The sequence below is a fragment of the Parasteatoda tepidariorum genome, chromosome 5 (assembly GCF_982258835.1).
Source record: "Parasteatoda tepidariorum strain Cologne lab strain chromosome 5, Ptep-v5.0, whole genome shotgun sequence".
Classification (NCBI taxonomy): Eukaryota; Metazoa; Arthropoda; class Arachnida; order Araneae; family Theridiidae; genus Parasteatoda; species Parasteatoda tepidariorum.
In genome coordinates, this window is record NC_141759.1 from 60,372,077 (window position 1) to 60,393,846 (window position 21,770).

Below are 21,770 nucleotides of genomic sequence, written 5' to 3' on the forward strand. Positions count from 1 at the left end.
ATTCACATTGTCTGATAAAAAAATGCTGGTAACTTAATAATTTGAATCACAGGTTTTACTGAGTTCGTGGGTTCGAACCCCGCCGACTGAAGACTCCCCGTGCAATAAGTGGTGACTGATGTAGGTTAAATCTGTCGAGTCGCAAAGTTCTCCATGTTCCCATAACAAATCAATACCTCTGGGGGTACTGGATTAGAGATTGATCGTTCTCTGATTCAGGTCAAAATTACGATCTGTGGATGAATGAACAGATGTGTGAAAGGGTCAGCCCTATAAATAAGTGTGACGTATGGGTGTGGTAGAAGTCGAATTCTTGCCCATAGATGGCGCCACTGGAAAACAACCCCAATAGCACCAATCTGCTTTAACAGCCATACGAAGATAGACAGAGGTTTTACTATGTCTTATTAAAAATTCTTCAACTGCTGCAAAATTCCCCAGAGTTCATACAGTCTTTTGAAAATTTAGAAAGCTATAGCAAAATTGAGACAATAAAACGTATTTTAGTAATTTTGTATGATCCACCATGTTCAATATTTCCAAGTAAATACATGTTGATTCAAAATCTATTGTAGAAAATTTTCTGCGGGATACAGAAACGGTCAAGTGGAAAGTATATATAAGACTGGTTACTGACCTAGAACGACAACGTTAGAAGTCTATGACGTATCGGAAAATGGCCGAGAGTTCGAAGCTCCCATTTCAGGATCAGGAACATGGAATTTTTAATTTTTCAAAGAGAAGCAGACAGAATAAATAATAAAATAATAACACAACTTTCAAAGTATTTTACTCACTGTATACGATTCCAGTTGCCGTAAATTCGAAAATATTCTTTCCTAGCGGTTGGAAAGGTTATAACTTAATCTTTTCATAAATTTGATTTATAAAAAATATGTGAACCACTACTTATAAATAGTTTAAACAGGCATATTAAAAGTGAGATTAACACGTTATTATCTCTATCAGCCAAACCACAGACTGCTGAACTCAAAATATAAATTTCATAATGTATGATGGGATATGGGCCTTCTGCGAGACTCAGGTGCCCAAATTTGTTAAATAAAGTAAAGTAAAACGTTAATTATCTTACGTTAGAGTGTGAGTCTTAAAGAAGTTTTTTTTTATAACTTTTTATAAACTTGTTGAACGGTACGTAGTAGGGACATGCAAATTATGACTGTGACTTTTCTACAAAAAAAGGTATCTTAAAACTTAGCTTCTTAATTAAAGAGAAAAAGAGGAGAAAAATGCAATTAAACTAGTATAAGATTTTATTGTCAACACTTGAATAAAATTAAGGTGCATTTAAAAGTTGAATTTCGTTAGAAATTAAGTGAGCCACTTTTGACATCAAGATACATTTCTTTTAACTTAATTATATTTTGGTAGTTAAGAATTACCTAGCACAATGTTTTATTTTCTTTGAAAGCATTGACATTCAGTGGTAAATAACCCATAAAAATAAGTAAAAAGCATTAGGTTTCTTACTTTTTTCATACCTAAATGGGAAGTAAACTTTCTTGCAACAGAAAATGGTATTAAAATAGCCAAAAAATATATAAAAAGCATTAAATATCAATCTTTCTTTTCAACCCTCAATGAAAAGTGAACAGAAAATGGTGTCGAAATTGCATAAAAATAACTAAAAAACCTTATATTTCTACATTTTATCAACTCTAAATGGAAAGTAAACATACCACAGAAAATGGTGTTAAAATTTAAATCAACTATATCTAATAAACTGAAGGAAAAAAATATTTCCTAAATTAATCATAATCCAAGAATTATTTAAATATATCTAGAAATAAATGAAAGATTAAGGGATTAATGCGATATAGGATTCATGAATCCTGCAGATATTCATTACCATTTCAAAATGAATTATTATTTTTTCTTCTTTTTTCGATAAAAAAAAATTTATCTTCAACTAGATTTTTAATCAACTTATATTTTTCAATATTTTGATAAAAAAAAAACTTTATCTTATACTTTCAATTTATTTTATTTCATGAATAAAGATTAGAAACGCAAAACACGACAGGTATTGAAAATACGTGTTTCATAATTAACGATAAAGATTAAACCTCATTATTTATAATTTATTCATACTCATTTTAGTGTCATCACTGTCAAAAGAATAGGGAAGATTTCACACTTAAGCTGACCGATATGCGGTACATTATACCTGACGTGGCAATGCTATTGTAGAGAATATTTAAGGAATTATGTTATAATAATGGGGATAGTGGATAATAATTAATTATGGGATAATTAATCGAGAAACTGAAATTAGTTGAAATTTTAATAATGAATTTCTTAAGTGCTAAGCATAATATATGATTTTTCATAAAATACTTTTCAAAATTAATTCAAATTGTATATTGATAGTACATAAGCTGCAGCCCATTGCACTGTAAGATTCTATGTAAAATATTAATTATCATGTGATACTATACAGCATTTTTGCTTTTACTCGGCTGAAACTAGTTTACATTTGTTTATGTTTGGGTATTAATTGGTTAACATTGTAATGGAATATGCTAAAAATAAATACAAATAGGAAGTATATAAAATATCTCGTGAATAAAAACCCATTACATATGTATGTATGTTTAAAGATAAAAGTATTGCATATAAACTCGTGCAAAACATGTAGGGGAGAGGGGGCACATGTGAACAAATTTTTTCATTTCTTCATTTTTCAAAAAATAACATCAATTTCTCTCAGTAAAGAAGTCCACATGCTTAAATAGTCTTTTCTTTGTCTTATGGAATTTTTTGAAATTTTTCAATAAAATATTTCTTTACTTTATGATATTTTAGAAAAATGACTTCAATTGTTCACATGTGCCCCAATTGGGGGCACATGTGAACATGCCTAGGGCACAGATGAACAAGATTAAAAACACAAAGCAATTATTATATTTTAAAGAAAAAATTCTTTAATATAACAGATATAGATACGCATTATACTGAAGGAGTTGTAGTTTACTAAGTGAATTTAAATTGTACAACAGTACTGTCAATAAGAAAATAATTTTGCAGCTGTACAATAATTTTTCCGCTGTTGGGTTTTTCGCAACTTCTTGTTCCTCAGGTGATGTAATGGGTCTTTTTCTTTCTTCTCGAATACTCTTTCATGCTTCTTTTTCATTTTTTCTATCTTTTCATTTGTCGCTTTAGCAATTCGATCTTTCTCAGGTGTATCAGTTAATATGCGTGATGCACGATCAACCATTTAATAAAAAAAATTTTATGAAAAAATCAATAAATTAACTATGGAAAATTAAATAATAATAATTTTAAATGCATGCATATTTTTTAAACTTATAATATCATGAGGATAATAATCGTAATACATAAGTAGGGGCACATGTGAACTGTTCACATCTGCCCCATATGTTTTTTTCACAAGTGCCCCATCATCTTTCTTAAACCTAACTTGAAAACTAAAGAATTTTTAATTGCGTTAAAAAAAAATAATTGTCATAAACTTACTTGAATGTTCATATAATGGTGTGCAATAGTTAATTTCAGTTTATTAGTTGATTTATACTATGCTTTCACTTGAGGAAGCGAGTGATTATAATATATACAACACCAGCAGATACAAAGAAATTGCCAAAATAGAGCAACAAAATTTCTCATTGTTCTGAAAGTTTTGCAGAGAGGTAGGACTAGTACTGCCATCAATTGAAAATTTTTCAAGATTTTTATTTCAAATCATATTGGTAAAACATACCATGTTCACTTGTGCTCCCTGTTCATATGTGCCCCCCTCTCCCCTATTATTAAAACAGTACAGTGCGTCGAATAATTTGGTTAAATTATTATAATATACTAGTATAATACCTGATATAATAAATATTCTATATTTATATATCGTCTAATTTATCTAATTGTCAAATTTCTATTATGTATCGTCGAATTTAGCCAATTGATACACGAACGTAAAAAAGTACAAACCGGTTTCAGTAGCGTGAAAACGATAAAGCTGTATAGTATCACCTGATAATTAGGATTTTATATAGAATCTTATTATGGATCGAATAATTTGGTCATGGACTGTATAAACTTGTATGTAGTCAATAAAACATAAAAACATAAAAACATAGACAACATTAAAAATAGCAATTTAAATGAATAAAATACGGAAAATAATGAATAATCAAAATAATTGCCAAATTTAAAACTATTAACTGTAACTTTAAAATTAAAATAAGCAATTCCAAAATTAAATTGTAAAAACATAGCTACTAAATAGATAATATATATACATATATATATATATATATATATATATATATATATATATATATATATATATATATATATATATATATATATATATATATGTATATATATATATATATATATATATATATATATATATATATATATATATAATATATATATATATATATATAATATATATATATATATATACATATATTATATATATATATATATATATATATATATATATATATATATATATATATATATATATATACAAATAAATTGAAAATGCATACATAAATATCATATATTTTCAATTTATTTTATGTATAAAGAATAGAGTATGACAGGTATTGAAAGAGAGTGTTTTGTAATTAACGACAGATTAAACCTCATTATTTATAGTTTAACCATATACTCATTTTGACGTCATCACTGTCAAAAGGATATCGAAGAATTAATACTTAAGCTGACCGATATGCGGTGCTTTTATCTCTCGTGGGAGTGTTAATGTGGGGAATATTCAGGGAATTATGTTGTCATAAGGGGATATTTAATCGAGAAGCTGAAATTAGTTAAAATTTGAATAATGAATTTCCTAAGTGATTAGCATAATATCTGATTCTTATAAAATACTTCTCAAACTTTTTGGAGATTACCCTGGTAGACTAGTGTCACGTAAATTATTAATTTGTATGTAGACAACAACCTTTAAGAGCATTTACCTGAAATACTCTTCAAAAGTGGAAGATTCAAACAAAAACTGATTCATTATTTAAAATGGAATCACTATTTTTTGTGAAAAAATGCATCATATTTGAACAATTGTACATCGTAAGTTGGGATAATATGTAGCTTGACTAAAAAATTAACTATTTAATAGATTCGAGAATATCTATATTTTTTTTGCAGTATTGCACATTGCATTTTAAATATTAGCAAGAAATACGGTTTTCAGGATGTCTCAAAATTGTTGACACAAACATTTTGTATGAGGGAAATTCGCCATAAATCGCATTTGACCAGAGCATAGCATTTAACTTCAACATATACGTTACATTTGACCTGAAATATCCAAAAAAGTGGTCGAAGGGATACAAAATATGAAAGAGCAGATTAATTAATTGAAAACCTCAACTGTCATCATGGGTGCAGATGAAATACTATATTCTTTGTAAATCCGAAATATCCGAGAAAGTTGTTGCAGGGATACAAAATATGAAAGAGCAGATTAATTGAAAACCTTAACTGTCATCATGGGAAAAGATGAAATACTGTACTCTTTGTAAATAGAATAAGTGCAACAAGGCACGTGACTTCCTCACCCTCCTCACTTCCCCGTATCTGTTAATATGATTTCAGGAAAACTTGCTTTTCCTCGCAGCAGTTCATTTCAGTAAGAAGTTGGAATATACTGCCATGTTGAAAAAACAATATTAATCGAACCCTTCCTAACGGTAAGGGGGGGAAAGGGTGGAGAGTGTGAAAATGGTGTAATAGTGAGATGCCTATTTATTTTACAAAAAATATAAGTGATTATAGTTAATAATTTAATGACTAATATTTAGATTTTTTATCATAAGACACGCCAGAACGCAATGAAGCATTGATTACAAATGTCCGAGCTCCGATTTCCTGTTATTTTTAATCCTCTTCTAAGGTAACTGGCACAAGAATCAAAGTTTCTGAAGTGCAATATCAAAAAATCGAAAGTAAATTCGTTTTTATAAAACTATATGCATTAATTAGATTTTTTCTTTTCTCATGTGTGAAATAATTTCTGAAAAAAAGTCTAGTTAGTTATAAACAACAGGATTTTTTTCACTTATTTATTAAATTAAGATTATCTGCCTCCTACTCCATCTAATTACCAGCCCCCATTGTCGCATCGCTTTCATATTTTTTTTTTGAAATAAAAGTTGGCGCTTTATTTTTTAAGGAAAAACAACGAAGATCAATTTGCTTATAAAACATGTAATTATTATAATTTTATATAAGCACATTTTGTTAAAATGATAATTTTAACATAATAATGGATGATTACTTGAATTTGAAAAATAATTAATTAACATGGAAAAACATACATTTTGGATACAATAAGAAATAATGAGTGCCAAGAAATTTTACTCGTTATCTCTACATAAAGAGAAACATTTTAACAGAACAAATTGGAAAAACATTCTCATTTCTCTTGAGCATTTTATTTTCTTAAAAATTTCGATATAAATGTTATCTTATATGTGTGGCATCATCGGATCTCTTTCCCTCTATCTCTATCTTTGTCTTGTTCTTTATTAATTTCATTTATTCGAATTCGTTACTTTCGACATCAAGTCAAGTGTGAGCCCTTAAAATGAAAATCTCGGGGGAGATAAACAAATTTTTTTACGACAATAAACAGATAATCATTGTTGAAAGCAAAAAAAAAAAAAAAAAAATTTGAAAACAATCGCGAAAAACGCATTTAAAATCGCTATAGCTTTCGAAACAAAACTCACGTTAAATTAATAAATTGAAATATCCGTTTCAGCGTTTCCTACTTTACATGAACTGATTGAGAGAAGGTCTTTGTTATAGAATTGCGTTTTGCAAAATAATAAACTCATACGTTTTCTCTAATTAAATGAGTATTCCTCTTATTATCTAACTTTTACGACACTCTGTATATACGATTTTATCTAAATGGAAATAATTCAGATGCCAAATTAGTCCGCTTTGTAAAAAAATAAAATATTTTTGGTGGTCCTGAATTTAGTGTAGTATTTTTCATTTCAAGTAATCTTTCCACCACTACTTATCAAAAACCCAAAATGTCACTGTAAATTCAACTTCATTGCAATAATCGCATGGAGACACCTTATTCTACAAATTTTATTGTTTAATTCACTTCCAATTAGTTAAAACCTTTTCAGAAACCTTAGCAGTTGGTTGATTTATTCGGAAATATAAAACTTATTCAGCGATTTTCTTAAACAAAAAGTCTAAGGATACTCGTGTACTGATACTTCGTACTTGCAATAAAATATTGCTTATCCTGTTTTACTTTTTTTAAAAATCGTAGATATCTTGATAATGTTTAATGATAAACGATTCAAAACACTTTTTTACTAGGTATTATAAGCCTGTATTTTTCCCAAACCACCACTTTTCTGGCACAGTGCTTTCACTGCATTTTCTAATTAACAAAGATTCCGATAACAATATTTTTTTATTGCACCCAAGTTAATACCAAGGTAATTTGTTTAGTTAGCAGAACTTTATTTGCTCCTTGTGATGTTATTTTTGTATTTTTTATTTATTTTATTAAACGAAGAACACATATTTCGCCAGAGACTTATTTTCTACATGTATGACGAATTCATAAGAAGTCAGCTTTAAAAATTCAAAATAAAAATTCTAAAATAAATAGATATTTGAATAGAATTACAAGTTTGAAGATAAGGAATGACACCAAGAAAACATACATTCATTATGCATCATCAAGAATAGGTTATCAAATAAGTGCCACAAAACAAAACAATCAATGTAGAATACATAGTTAATTTCTTTAAATAAAAGATTCAGGTATGTGTAAACTGAAATTCAACTTAATTACACTTAAAAAAGAAGTTGATAAATACGAAAATAAATAAATAGTAAACTTGATTTAAATTGCATTTTAATTGTTTTTTACTGTGAAACCTATTATTAATCTTTACTTATGGAAAAACTTATATTAAAGTAAAATAATGCCTTAATAACTAATATTAAAGTAAAATATGAAAAAAATATGACGAAGATTATTTTTTAAATAAAAATCAATCAATGCACTAATAAATTACGATTGTTTGCATTACTGTTTCTATAATAAAAACTAGAAAAGTTCATAAGTAAAAACAGAAAAGTTAAAGTAAAGTTTTCAATGATAATGACTTTCATTCATAATGAAATAGCATTCTTCAGTTCTTAAAAAATAAAATTGTAAATTTACTCAAGAGTATAAATTAATAATGTATAAAATATTAGATTTTTGTTCTAATCACACATTTGGAAGAAAATTAAAAAGGAATTTTACACTTGTTTTTTCACCAGGGCTATTAATAGAGCTGCAGTTTCACATTTCATTTATTAATATTATAGTTAGTGTTTCAGCTTGCCCATCAATGACCAGACAAAAGAAAATAGTTAATATAGGAAAAACTCAGATATGAAAAAAATGGTAAAACATTTTTTTCCACTGAGAGGAAATTTCTTTCTGCAATTTAACACTATAACTGTAATACCGTGATTTAGCTTAAGATTGAAATTAAAAATATTATATTATAACCATAACATGGAAGACAAAGCTATCTTGTTTCTAAAAAACAAAATACTTGTGCTACTACGTTTTTCTTTTTTCTTGTTTGTAAAAATGAAAATTTTTTTAATGAACGATATAGAAATCTCTACAAATAAAAAAAAATAAATAACATGCATAACATTTTACAAATGATCTTCATAAACAACTCTAACATGTAAAACCACTGGTATTCTATATCTGCCAATTGTCTGTTTTCGTTTACACAAGTTAAGATCTGTAACAAACCGATCCTTCCAGTCTGTAGGCAATTTATGCATCGCTGAATGAGTAGCTACATCACCCATCAATTTACATCACCCAGTCACTAACTATATGCTTTAGATGTTTGACAACTCTAGATTACACAATTTATACGTGTATTTGAGTGACAACGAAGCTGTTAAAGTCGTGTTTACCTGAACTACATATTGTATCCTTCCAAACAGTGGGAGTTCAACGTGAAGGATGATAAGCGTCATCACACATGAATTGAATATTCAAAATGTTTGAAGACTGCCTCAAAAGATTTGCTTAATTTGCAAAGAGGCGAAAAACTGAACGGAAACTCTGCATTAGTTTAAACACATAGACACTAATTTGAATGTTCTTGAATCTGAAATTTTTCTTAGGATTACATTCCCATTCTATTTTAGTTTCAAGAAATTAATATGGAAATGAATATGGTGACGTTCGGATTATTTGAGGAAACTTATCTCTTTAACTTAGTTAAATATGGATAAATAGTGTTAGCAATTTATCGAATTCAAATTTGTTAAATAATAACGTAATTTATGCTCTTTTATTGCAAACATTCAAAACAATTACTGATTTTGTTTATTGCTGCCATGGTTATTTATCTAAAAATCAGTTTAGAAATATATCACATTTATATTTTTCTAATAACACTTTTGAAAATTCTTAGAAATATATTTAAATGTTTCATAAATCAACGATACGTGTGTTTTTAACATCCTCTATTAAAACATTAAAGTCACGTAAAACATTTGCTTATGAAATAAAAAAATACCGCGTTAAGAATATAATGTTGATAAAAAAAATTATCATAACAATATAAATTTTACTATCATTGTAACTCTCAAAAAATAATTAACATTTTTACAATGTTTTGGGAATATATAATTGTTCTTGCTGTAGTAAAAACGCCATAGTTTTAGTAAGGACGTTATCTCTTAGTATAAAATCAAAGGAAAACTCTATACTCATATTGTTTTCTTTGAAATAGATTGAAACTGACTCTAAACTTAGTTCTACATTAAATTTATTACTGTATTATCCTAATATGTCTTATTTCGTACTAATATAATAATTTAAGATGGTTTTTAGAAATTCTTCACAAAGATAAACAAAAACGTTGCGATTTTTGCTACTTTAGAGCCTTTTGAAGAGGCAAAGAAATCATCATGGAAAAATTACTAGTTTTAAAAGCAAACTACTTAAAGGAAGTGGGACATAGTGGAAGACACAAGAAAGTGACATTTTAAGAGTGGCTATAATCAGGGTAAGATGAAAAAAGGTGGGATACGAGCTATTAAAAAACCGATTTATTAGAAAATATTTAACACCGATTTAATAATTCTTTGCCGTATTTTATTTATACCTGAATAATTTGAATTAAAAATTATACAAGCCTACTCAAAACTTATGTGGATAAAAAAAAAATTATTAAAATAAAAAAAACATATATATTTTTTTAAAAAATAATAAAAATTCGAGAGAAAAGATTATATTCGCTCTCACTATTTTATTCGTGAAAAGGAGTGCTTTCTAATATTGTATCAATATAGCTAAAGCAAAATATACCAATACAATAGTGTAAGGAGCACTCAGACACTCAAAATAGGAAATTAAAACTGAATATATATATTTATATATATACATATATGGCAACGTTACTTTTAAAAAGTAACGAGTAAAAGTACAAGTATTTTTAAAAAATGTAACGAGTAAAAATTAAAAAGTTCTTATTTTAAAAAGTAACGAGTAAAAAGTACAAGTAAAAGTACAAGTACTAAACAAAAAAAGTAACGATTTTAAAGTACATTTCTAGGAAATCGAAAATTCAAAATAACCAAAAATTTTATTGAATAATATTCTTATGTTCCTTATTGTTTTTGCAAAATTGTTATTTATTTAATTACTTTTAATTTTGAAAGTTATGGCCATTAATTTATTTTTAAATTCGGTAGAATATTATAATATAATTTTATAATATAATCGTATAATATAATTTTAAAATCAAAAATAATTTTAATATCAAACTTTTTACGGATTTGCACGAAAAAGAAATTTTATCTATTGATTTAAATTTTTAGTTTATTATTTTTACTTATTTAAATTACGATTGATTTAAAATTGTTTTACTCTATAGAAACGCGTTTTAAAAGCTCAAACATAAACAAAGCAAACACGGGGTTTCAGATAGCTTTGTGATATTTGGGCTAGTAAAAAATAATTGAATGTGCAGTATAAGTTGAAACAGAACAGTCTACAGTTTTATTTGTAACAATGGCTAATGCTGAAGTCATGCGAGAAAATCATTTTCCGAGCATTTCTGCCTAACGGAATAATTAAAATTTGTAAACGAATATTAGTATCAACGGCTAAATTAATACCTTCGAGTTTTCAAGAGTTAAAATAGTAATTATATTAGTTTTCACAATTAGTTCTGAAGTTCTCAGAGATTTGACTGGGTGCTGTTTGACAAGGTCGGGCATAAACATAATTTTAGTAAAAAATGTACTAGGTAAAAATTTATTTAGTAAAAAATGTATTAAGACAAAAATGTAATATTAGTGAGTTCAAAAAGAAGTTTGAAAAATGTAATATTAGTGAGTTCAAAAAGAAGTTTGAAAAACGTAATAACAAAATCCAGCATTTTTTATTTAAAATGTATGAAATAAATGCATAAAACTCGAAAATGAATGAAAATAACTTGCTAATTAATATTTTTATTCATTTGGCAAAATAATTGCATTTCGAAAGTGGTGTCACTGAGTCTGCTGCGAGAATTTCTCAGAACTCGCTTGCCACGCTAAATAAGCGCTCCACGGGAGCACTAGAAAGTACTGCAGTATTATATTTCATATATAATTTTTTTACGATTGGATATCGATTCAAAATTGATATGCTTTCCGTTTCGACATTTGAGCTCTGTATGCCATAAATTCTTCTGGCGCTACTGATTGGCATGACGTTTCAGCTTTAGAAAATTTAAAATCCCTGGGTTTTTTTTCTGTTACGTTATTAGTTATAGCAGGGTGTTCAGCTTGGATAAGTCTTTCCAATTTTTTTGTAGCCTCCTCCCTAGCTTTTTCTTCCAACCAATTAAATTTGATGCAAGGTACCAGACCTGTAGCAAACAATAAATCGTCCTGCGAATTCACATCGCGAAACCTTTCGCGCACTCCATCTAAACCTTTGTTTAAAGGTTTACAAACTGTTGTTTTAATAAGCCTTCACACATTTGAAGGTTGGATGAATTACTTTTCTTAAAATCGTATACATTCATTATACTTGGTTTGCAGAATTTCAAAGCGCACTTTTTACCATTCTGAAACTTTTTCTTGAGATGAAAACCACCGGTATTCAAAACCTTTGCTATTCATGTTATCCTTTATCACAGGCAATTTTCAGAAGATAAATAATGACTGTTCTGGACACACAATTCTGGAGAACACTCCACTCAGAATGATAGTTGCAGTCAAAAAAAAGATCAAAAGAGCCGTCTTTTCCCGTTTTTCATCTTTTCAGGAATGACAATTTTAAAAGGTCAAGGTACTTAAACACGAAGTTAGCTGTGAATGCATATATATTGCACATTAATTTCATAAATTAAAAAATCCTAAGCATTTTTTTTAAAAATTTAATTTTTTTTTTAGAAAGCTTACCAAAATTTAGAAAAAAGTAACGATTTCATTCGACATTTCCGCTACAAATACTTGTACTTTTTCCCTAAAAAAGTAACGAAAGTACAAGTAAAAGTACTAAATTTAAAAAGTAACGAAGTACAAGTAAAAGTACGTACTTTTTACTTGTACCGGCGGTACAAGTAACGAAAGTAAAAGTACTGCCATATGAGCAATTCCACAAATAAACGTCAATTAGGCGGCCAAAAAAAATTTTTTTTTAGGGGGCACACTATTTCTACATGAATTTTCTTCTTCTTTACACCCTAAAAAGGCAAGAAAAAATCGTGAACATGGAATTTTTTCTTTGTGACATACTTTAAATGTGACATACTCTTTCTGACATACTCAGATAAATCTGAGCCATTTATTCAGATAAAACGATTTTTACATAAATATAATATTATTATAATGTCTCTCTAACATGTATTTACAGATATTTCGTACTATAAGATTATATTTTAGTATAAAAAACAAAAATAAAAAAATTTAATCAAAGTTCCTAAATTGAAAAAATCGGAAAAAATTTAAAATTGGTATTTTGTCATTTAAAGTATGTCACAAAGAAAAAATTTCATGTTTAATATTTTTCTTGCTTTTTCAGGGTGCAAAAAAGAAGAAAATTCATGTAGAAATAGCATGCCCCCCCCCCAAAAAAAAAAAACATTTATTTTCTGTTTGGCCGCCTAATTTGCGTTTATTTGTAGAATTGCTCAAATCGTCGCTTTGAAACTAACCGTAGTAAATCGAAAAATGAGATATTTAGGTCATTTTGTGTAAAAAAAAATCACCATTTTAGAGAAACAAAGTGTTATCTTCATAGTTCCATAAAATTAATTCAGAGAGCAGATAAATCGTTATCGCATTGGCGCGATCAGCATTAGCGCGGAAAGTTAGAAATTGCTCTCCTGAAAAACTTGCTTTTTTGAGTTACCACGGTTTAGTTTCAAAGCGACGATATGAGCAATTCTATAAATAAACGCCAATTTTTATACTAAAATATAATATTATAGTATGAAATCTCTATAAATACATTTTAAGAGTATAATAATATTATATTTATGCAAAAATCGTTTTATCTGAGTAAATGGCTCAGATTTATCTGAGCCATTTACATACATACATTTACATACTTTCTGACATACTCGTAGTCTGACTACGACTATGTCAGAAAGAGTATGTCACATTTAAAGTATGTCACAAAGAAAAAATTTCATGTTCACGATTTTTTCTTTCCTTTTTAGGGTTTAAAAAAGAAGAAAATTCATGTAGAAATAGTGTGCCCCCCAAATTTTTTTTGATTTTTTTTTTTTGGCCGCCTAATTGGCGTTTACTTGTAGAATTGCTCATATATGTACATATATATATATATATATATATATATATATATATATATATATATATATATATATATATATATATATATATATATATATATATATATAATGCTCGAATATCCATAAAGACCTTTTCTTCTTTTCTTAAGAAAAAATTCTATTTACGGTAGGATAAGGTGTAAGGTAATACGTTCAAACTTTCTAAAATTTTAAGACTGACCATTAATTTATATTACGTAAATATATCTATATTTTCTACAGAATATCTATAAAATTTTGCTTCAGTATTTTTTTTTTATTTATTTACTCTCCCAACGATTTCTTCTTTTCCTTTGAATAGTTGTTGTCAAAATTGACAGAACTTTCACAAAATTCGATTTGTCCACTTTAAAAATAACATTTCAGTTTGGACCTTTCTTTCTTTCTCTGCATCTCAACTTAAAGTGGAAAACTCAATTCGATTCTGAGTGAAAACTTATTCATATCAAATCGATCATCTCAAGTTTGAGAAAAAAAATTCGCAGCAAACAGATGTTTAGAAAAATATTTTGGCCGAGTACACAAAATAAATTCATTCTTCATATCCGGGTATTTGTGGAAAGTACTATTTGCTTTCCAAACGCTAAACCTGTATTAAAATTTACAAAGCTTTAAAATGCAAGATATAGAAATGCTTATTTTTATTGTTTTTATTTTTTAAATAACTATTCAAAAAAATTTACTATATGAAAAGATTTACTTTGAATATAGAATTGTTTTTGCATTTCAAGCATAAATATAGATTCTAATATTATTATTGTAAAAAATATAATAAATACTTTTAAATGTTGGATGGGTAGTATTTGTGCTTTACATAAGTACCGCTAGTGTGATGTGAATAAAGCACAAAAATAACATCTCAAAAATCTTTTACTTTGTATATCTAATTGTTTTTACATTTCAAAAATAAATATTGATTTCAATATTATTATTGTAAAAAATATGATAAATACTTTTAAATGCAGGATGGGTCTATTTGTGCGGTACATGAGTAAAGCTAATAAAGTTAATAAAGCACAAAAATGATAATTTAAAAGTCTTTTACTTTGAATAAATAATCTAACCAAAAAAGTCAGTATTCTTCATTCTTTCACTAAGTATATTTGGATGTTTTCTCAAATACGGCTTGCATCAGCAAATCATTATTTGAACTATTGGCAGACTGTAAAATCAGAAGAAAGTTTCAATCACTATAGAGATGTCTAAGATGACGTCACTTCACTTACCTGTATATGGCAAGGCTCCTATACTGTGGGAGCTGATTGGCTGAACTATCTACCATGTTGGAGCAGACAAGTTCTCAAGTTATTTATGCTAGTATTAGCGCGAGAGCTTGAAGGCTATTTGGATACCTAAAATCATTGATACAGGTGGTTGTGCGGCGGTAAATTGTACAATTAATTCAAAAAAAGGCTTTCGAGTGTTCAGATTTCCTTCAAATTTGAAAAAAAAGAAGAAATGGAATTTAAATTACCGATGATGCAACTGGCAGCCTGGTAGTGGCGCTCGCTAATGTGAGGTAAATACTCATTTATACCTCATTAGATTTATTTACTTATATATGTAGTATATAAACGATATTAAGCTGTTAGAATTTGTTTTGGAATGCTTGTTTTCGTCTATTTTTTAGCAAAAAGATAAGTGAATAACTTTCAGGGTTAATTGAATTGGGTAAAAATATATTTGAGGGTGCCCCCTTGGCGAAATTGGCAATTTTTGTTTGGCCCTATTCTTGTTCGCGCGGAACACCGTGCAAAAATGAATGGCGGGCAAAGCATAATGAAATTTCGATAAAACATAGGAAAATTTCAATAAAACATCAGCCAAAGCTTAATAAAATTGTAATGAACACAATACGAGCAAAATTAATAAACCCGATAAAATGTATTTCGAATCGAAACAAAAATGTATGAAGTAAGCACAGAAAAAAAAAGGTAAAAAATCGACTCACTTTATTTAGCTTGAATATCCTCACTTTTAGGAACACAAAATTCTCTGATAGCAGTTAGATATTGTTTAAATTTATCATGAGTAGAATCTGTGTACCTCCATCGCCACATAAATTCGGCGAAATACGAATTGAAAATAACGTCTGTGGTGCCGGACTGGGAATGGCATTTTGGCTCAGCTTGGCGATCAACCGCGATCACTACTTAGCGTGAATCAAGGGACACTCTCAAATATAGTCTAACCCTTGAATTGTACAGTTTTAACTATGTCCCGAATATAGGAATTGAATTTTCATTGAAAATTGCATTTATTAAGTATATCTTTCTATCTAAAATATGACTTTTAAACGACATTTAATGATTTAATTAACAATTTTAAGAGTTTATATCGATTACGGAATTATGTTAATATATTTTTGAAGTAAATAAATTTGTGATATCAATTGATAATTGTTTTAATTTAGTTATACTAGTTTATTGTTTATTGTTATGAGTTCATTGCATGGATATTATTACGCACGTATATAGAAGCTTTTCGGAACTGGCAAGTCATATACGAGGGTTGCTATTTATACTTCTGGCCTTGGTAACAGTAAGTGTTGCTAGGCGACTGCAGACAATTTTAATCGAAAGTTTGATATTTTTAAACATAAATTCAGCAGACGATTTACCATTATAGCTGCATTTGTGTTGTTGACAGTAAATTGAAAAGTTCTTCTCTTTCAAAAAATGGAATAGAATCGTGAACATTTTCGTGCCATTATTTTTCATAACTTTCGACGTGGATTGTCAAGACAAGAGTGTTTCGATGAACTTAATTCTTTATTCAGCGATAAAGCGCCATCCTAGAGCACTGTAAAAAATTGGTATAACGAATTTAATCGTGGTCGATGTTCGATCCAGGACGAATCCCGTGCAGGTCGTCCAAAATCCGTTGTTGTGCCAGAAAAGATCGATGCTGTGCATGAACTGATAAAGCAAGATCGTCATGTGACATACCGTGAGATAGAGGCGTCTTTGGACATTAGTATGACTAGCATCAATAAAATATTGCGTGAACATTTGAGCGTAAAAAAAATTTTTTAACGTTGGATCCCGCATAATCTGACAAACGATCAAAAAAAAAAGGCTTGTGTCGATTGGTGCAAGGAAATGTTGGAAAAATACGTTCAAGGTACATCAAAGGCTGTGCATAACATCTACACAGGTGACGAATCATGGATCTATGCATATGAGCCGGAAACAAAACAGCAATCAACTGTATGGGTCTTCCAAAACGAGGCAAAACCAACAAAAGTTGTTTGAGGAAGAAGCACATCGAAACAAATGATTGCCTGTTTCTTCGGCATTAACGGTCATGTGGCAACAGTGGCGTTAGAGCAAGGCAGGGTGGTCAATTTTGAATGGTACACGACCATTTGTTTGCCAGAAGTCATCGGAGAAATTCGAAAAAAGCAGAAGAACAGTCGAATCATTCATCATGACAATGCGAGCTCTCACACATCGACTCAAACAAAGGCATTTCTGACGGAGCGAAAGATCGAACTGATGGGTCATCTGCCGTACAGCCCTGATTTGGCACCCAATGACTTCTTCTTATTCCCACATATCAAAAATAAATTACGTGGACAACGATTTTCGACCCCCGAAGAAGCGGTTGATGCATTCAAAACGCATGTTTTGGAGTTACCTCAATCGGACTGGAAAAAGTGCTTTGAAAATTGGCTCAAACGCATGCAAAAGTGTATTGATCCTCATGGAGAATATTTTGAAAAACAATAAAACCAATTTCGATCCTACATATTTGTTTTTTCATTATTGGGCCATAAATATAAATAGCAACCCTAGTATGCATTCAGTACAAATGCATAAATCACCATCCAGCCCGAGTAGTTTAATCCAAGTATATGTAGGTGTGGCTAAAATTATTCTAAAATAACTGTTCATGTGCATGGATATTGATTTTGAATTTAACGAGCAATTAAAGTACGAATAGTGCCAAATTCAGTTTTCTTAATTTTTTCACATATATATTTAAAACTAGCGGACCCGACGGACGATGTCCTGTACACACGTCATTAATTGGAAAATTTCAAATTTTTTTGAATAAGCTGTAACAATCTGGATCGTTTTGATGCAAATTTTTATTAAAAAGTTATCATATTAACGTCATTTTATATATCTTATCACAATTCAACCAATCGATAGCGTGTGAGTATGTGTATACTATCAGTGAAGTTAAATGTAGAGGTTGTTTTAAATCAAAACTTAAACTTATTTTAATTAAAGGTAAAAAAAAGAAAACTTAAACTATTTTATAACAGACATATTTTTTCAATTAAAAAAACTTAAGTTATCGTAATGCCATTAGATGTACAATATTTTTGGTTAATCCTTCAGGAGCAAACACAAACAAATTCGAGGGTTTTCCAACTCTGGAACACGCAACATATAATTGACCGTGAGAAAAGCACGGGTTTTCTAAATCTAAGCCACAAATTGTCATTGTTTGACCTTGTGACTTATTAATAGTCATAGCAAAAGCTAAGCGGATTGGAAATTGCAAACGTTTGAATGGTATAGGCGAATCTGAAGGAATCATTGGGATCCGCGGTAGAAGTACAACTTCACCTTGAAATTTTCCACTTAAAATAGTGGCTTCCAAAATGTTACCGATGATTTTTTTATGACCAGTCGCGTGCCATTACACAATTTCGGAGCATTCAAATTTCTAAGCAAAATTATAGGTGAACCAATCTTCAATCGCAAATTATGGGGTGGCATTCCAGGTAAATCCAGTGAATTTAAAAACTCGGCAGGATAGTTGACAACTTTATCAGGATCAACAACAGTGTCAATCGATTTGAATGTAATTTCACTACCAGGCAATGATTGTTGTACTTTAAAACTGATTGCGTCAATATCTTAATTTTTTGCGGCTAAAATAGCTCGCTCACGTAGCCATGCATGATTAGTATAATTATGTGGCAAATCTGGAAAGATACTTTTTATTAACTCCTCTTTGGTAGGCACCATGTTGCAAAAATTCTGTGGGAGTCGAATATATTGTGTATCTTCATACAATTGAATTTTACCATTGCCAATGTCTAACAGTTGTTCGGAGAATCTTGACGCTAATGGATCATTTTGAAGTTGAACACGCATATTAAGAGTAAGGCATAATTTACTGACACTTCGCCACAGATAAGATTCTTTCAAACATGGTTTATTTCGTCCGCGTATGTCGCACGTGGAATGACGGGTAATATTTGTCTGAAATCGCCTGACAGCAGCAGTAGAGCACCACCAAAAAGCCGAGTATTATCTTTGATATCTTTTAGGGACCTGTCGAGAGCTTCAAGCGAATGCTTGTGGGCCATTGTACATTCATCCCAGATAATAATTTTACATAAAACTTCAGCCATGCCTGAATGCTTCTTTATGTTACACATTGCGTTGGGATTGGTATGAATATTCAAAGGTAATTTAAGTGCTGAATGCGCTGTCCGTCCACCATCAAGTAAGGTTGCTGCAATGCCTGATGAAGCAATTGCCAATGCAATATGATTTTGAGATCGAATGCGTGCAAGTATCAGTGAGATGAGGAATGTTTCATCAGTGCCACCTGGTGCGTCCAGAAAAAAAATACACCTTGTTGTGCTGCAATTGACACGTTAATTTGATCATATATATTTCGTTGCTCAGCAGTAAGCAATCGTTCATTGTTAGCAACAAAAGTAGCCAGAGAAGTCATATCGAACTGGTGTTCACGTTGAACGTCGTTGTTGATGATATCTGCTGCTTGGCGGATTGGCGCTGGCGTGCCAAAATTTATGAGCGGCATGTTCGAAATAAGAATACAAATATCCTCAATCATTATTAATGCCTCGTTATATATTTCTGCGGAGAATTCCATACTGAGATTTTGATTAGTAATTCTAATCCGATGCAAAATATCCTCACTCATTGAGTCTTTATATTTATTCCACAGAGCAGATGCTTTAGACGATTGTCAACACGTTGTCAATATTATTGAAAATAATTGACGAATTTGCTGTGGAGATGAGCTCAGTGCTGCATCTGCAAGTGTGAGGCCCCAATGGTTATCATCCTCCAATAAATGTAACTCACGACACGCATGAAAGAAAGTGCCGTATAAAGTACCGTTGACTTTTCGCAAGTATTGGAAGGATGTCGGTCCAAGAACGTTAACCAATAACAAACGCAGAAAAAAGCATTCGCGTTGCTTAGGATGAACTGTATATAATCGTCCTAAAGTATTTGTCATAACTACGTCGGCAAATCCTGGGACTTGAGTGCCTCGTTTCCGTGGTTCCCAACTTTCTGATTGTTTATTCAATGTAGAAAATTTAGGAACATCAGTATACATTAATGTCTTTGCAAATTCACCAACAATATCTTGTCGATTACAAAGGTTGAAAAATTCAGTAAGAGTTGTTTTCGGTGCTGTTAAAGCTTGTTGTAGTGCATTCTGTTCTGTGAAATAAACACGCTGTTCATTTTCAAGATGCACAGCCAAATGTACAACAGCAGGATCCCTTTCATGTATAGGAAATGTAAAAATTCGCCAAATAGCTTCATTACTACTTATGTATCGTCCCATTTGATAATGTGTTATTTCGTCATTCTTATTTACATTTTGAACAGCAAATATAGCTTTATCACTGCCCTTATGAACGTACTTACAAATGTACTTGATAGACTTCACCGATCTGCATAACTCAACGTTTATGTGTGCTTTATTGGTTTTGTACAGCAATGGTGAGTATGGAACCACCCAGCGATAATCGATGTCAACTCTTACACCGTTTGATAGACGCAATTCATATGATTGACCGCCATTGTCTACATCTCTACGACGGTAAGATGGATAACCATCGATATTGGTGATAGTGTCAGTTTGACATGGTTTAGGAAAACGTTTCGTACATTTTCCATTATCCATACATGGTGACGTCATGTTGAGAGAACCACATGGACCATGGATCCTATTAGTAGTCACAATGTCAAACAATTCTTGATCAACATTCGGATTTGGAATTTCCGCTGAAATAATTTTGTCAATTTCTTCTGGGCGTACTTTGTCCACCAACCAAATCAAAATATGCGCATGAGGTAAACCCCGTTTTTGCCATTCAACAGAATAAAGCCAACATTGTGTTTCACCAAATACCGAGTGATGTGTAATCAATTTCATCAGGGATTTCAATTTTTGTTTGAACACACGTGCAATGATATCATGGCGATGCATCGATGTTTGACCTGATAACAGCAAATTTTTAATTTCATCCCAGTTTGGATTACACGTAAATGTGATAAAATGATCTGGTCGGCCGTATGCGCGTACGTAAGTCATGGCGTCTTGAATATATTCTTGCATGTGACGCGGACTACCAACGTATGATGATGGAAGAATATATGCGGTACCGATGTTGTTGATATCATTCGTTGCATCTACATTACCGATTATGGCGTCACGCAAATGAATGTACTCTTCAGAACGAAGTTTAGCTTGATTAAATTTTATATAACGCAATCTCTCACTTTCGATTTCTACATACATATCAACAATGTACTGATGAAATAGCTCTCTGCATCGGAGAATGTTATTATCTTCATTTTCACGAATCATCAACCGGTATGCGTAGAAGTTCATCGCACTAACTTTCTTGATTAGTTCTTCACCTGTAAATAAAACTATTTATAAGATAAACAGAAATAATTGGTTAAAAAAATTATAAAATAATCTATAAGTTGTGCCTGTTGTTGGATTCCTTTGTTTAATATTTAAATGATATCCATCTTCTCCTTCCCAAAATATCAACGGATATTGCAGTGCGTCGTAAGAACGATGATTGTCTTAAATTATTTGTATTGTATTATCTCTGCGTTGTATGCGAATATCTCGACGTTCACATGGGTTACCAGCCATAACAAC

General features: G+C 30.1%; 1 protein-coding gene across 1 annotated transcript; it reads right to left on the reverse strand.

The window, feature by feature from the left end:
* Positions 1-19,823: 19,823 nt before the first annotated feature.
* On the reverse strand, positions 19,824-21,488 carry LOC147809407 (uncharacterized). Its single transcript, XM_087162796.1, has one exon. It carries the CDS (start codon positions 21,486-21,488, stop codon positions 19,824-19,826), a length of 1,665 nt encoding a protein of 554 aa, XP_087018922.1.
* Between the last annotated feature and the right edge of the window lie 282 nt (positions 21,489-21,770).

What these genes read in the sequence shown, in the direction of transcription:
- LOC147809407 (XM_087162796.1), bottom strand. Translation starts at nt 21,488, where the DNA reads ATGAACTTCTACGCATACCGGTTGATGATTCGTGAAAATGAAGATAAT.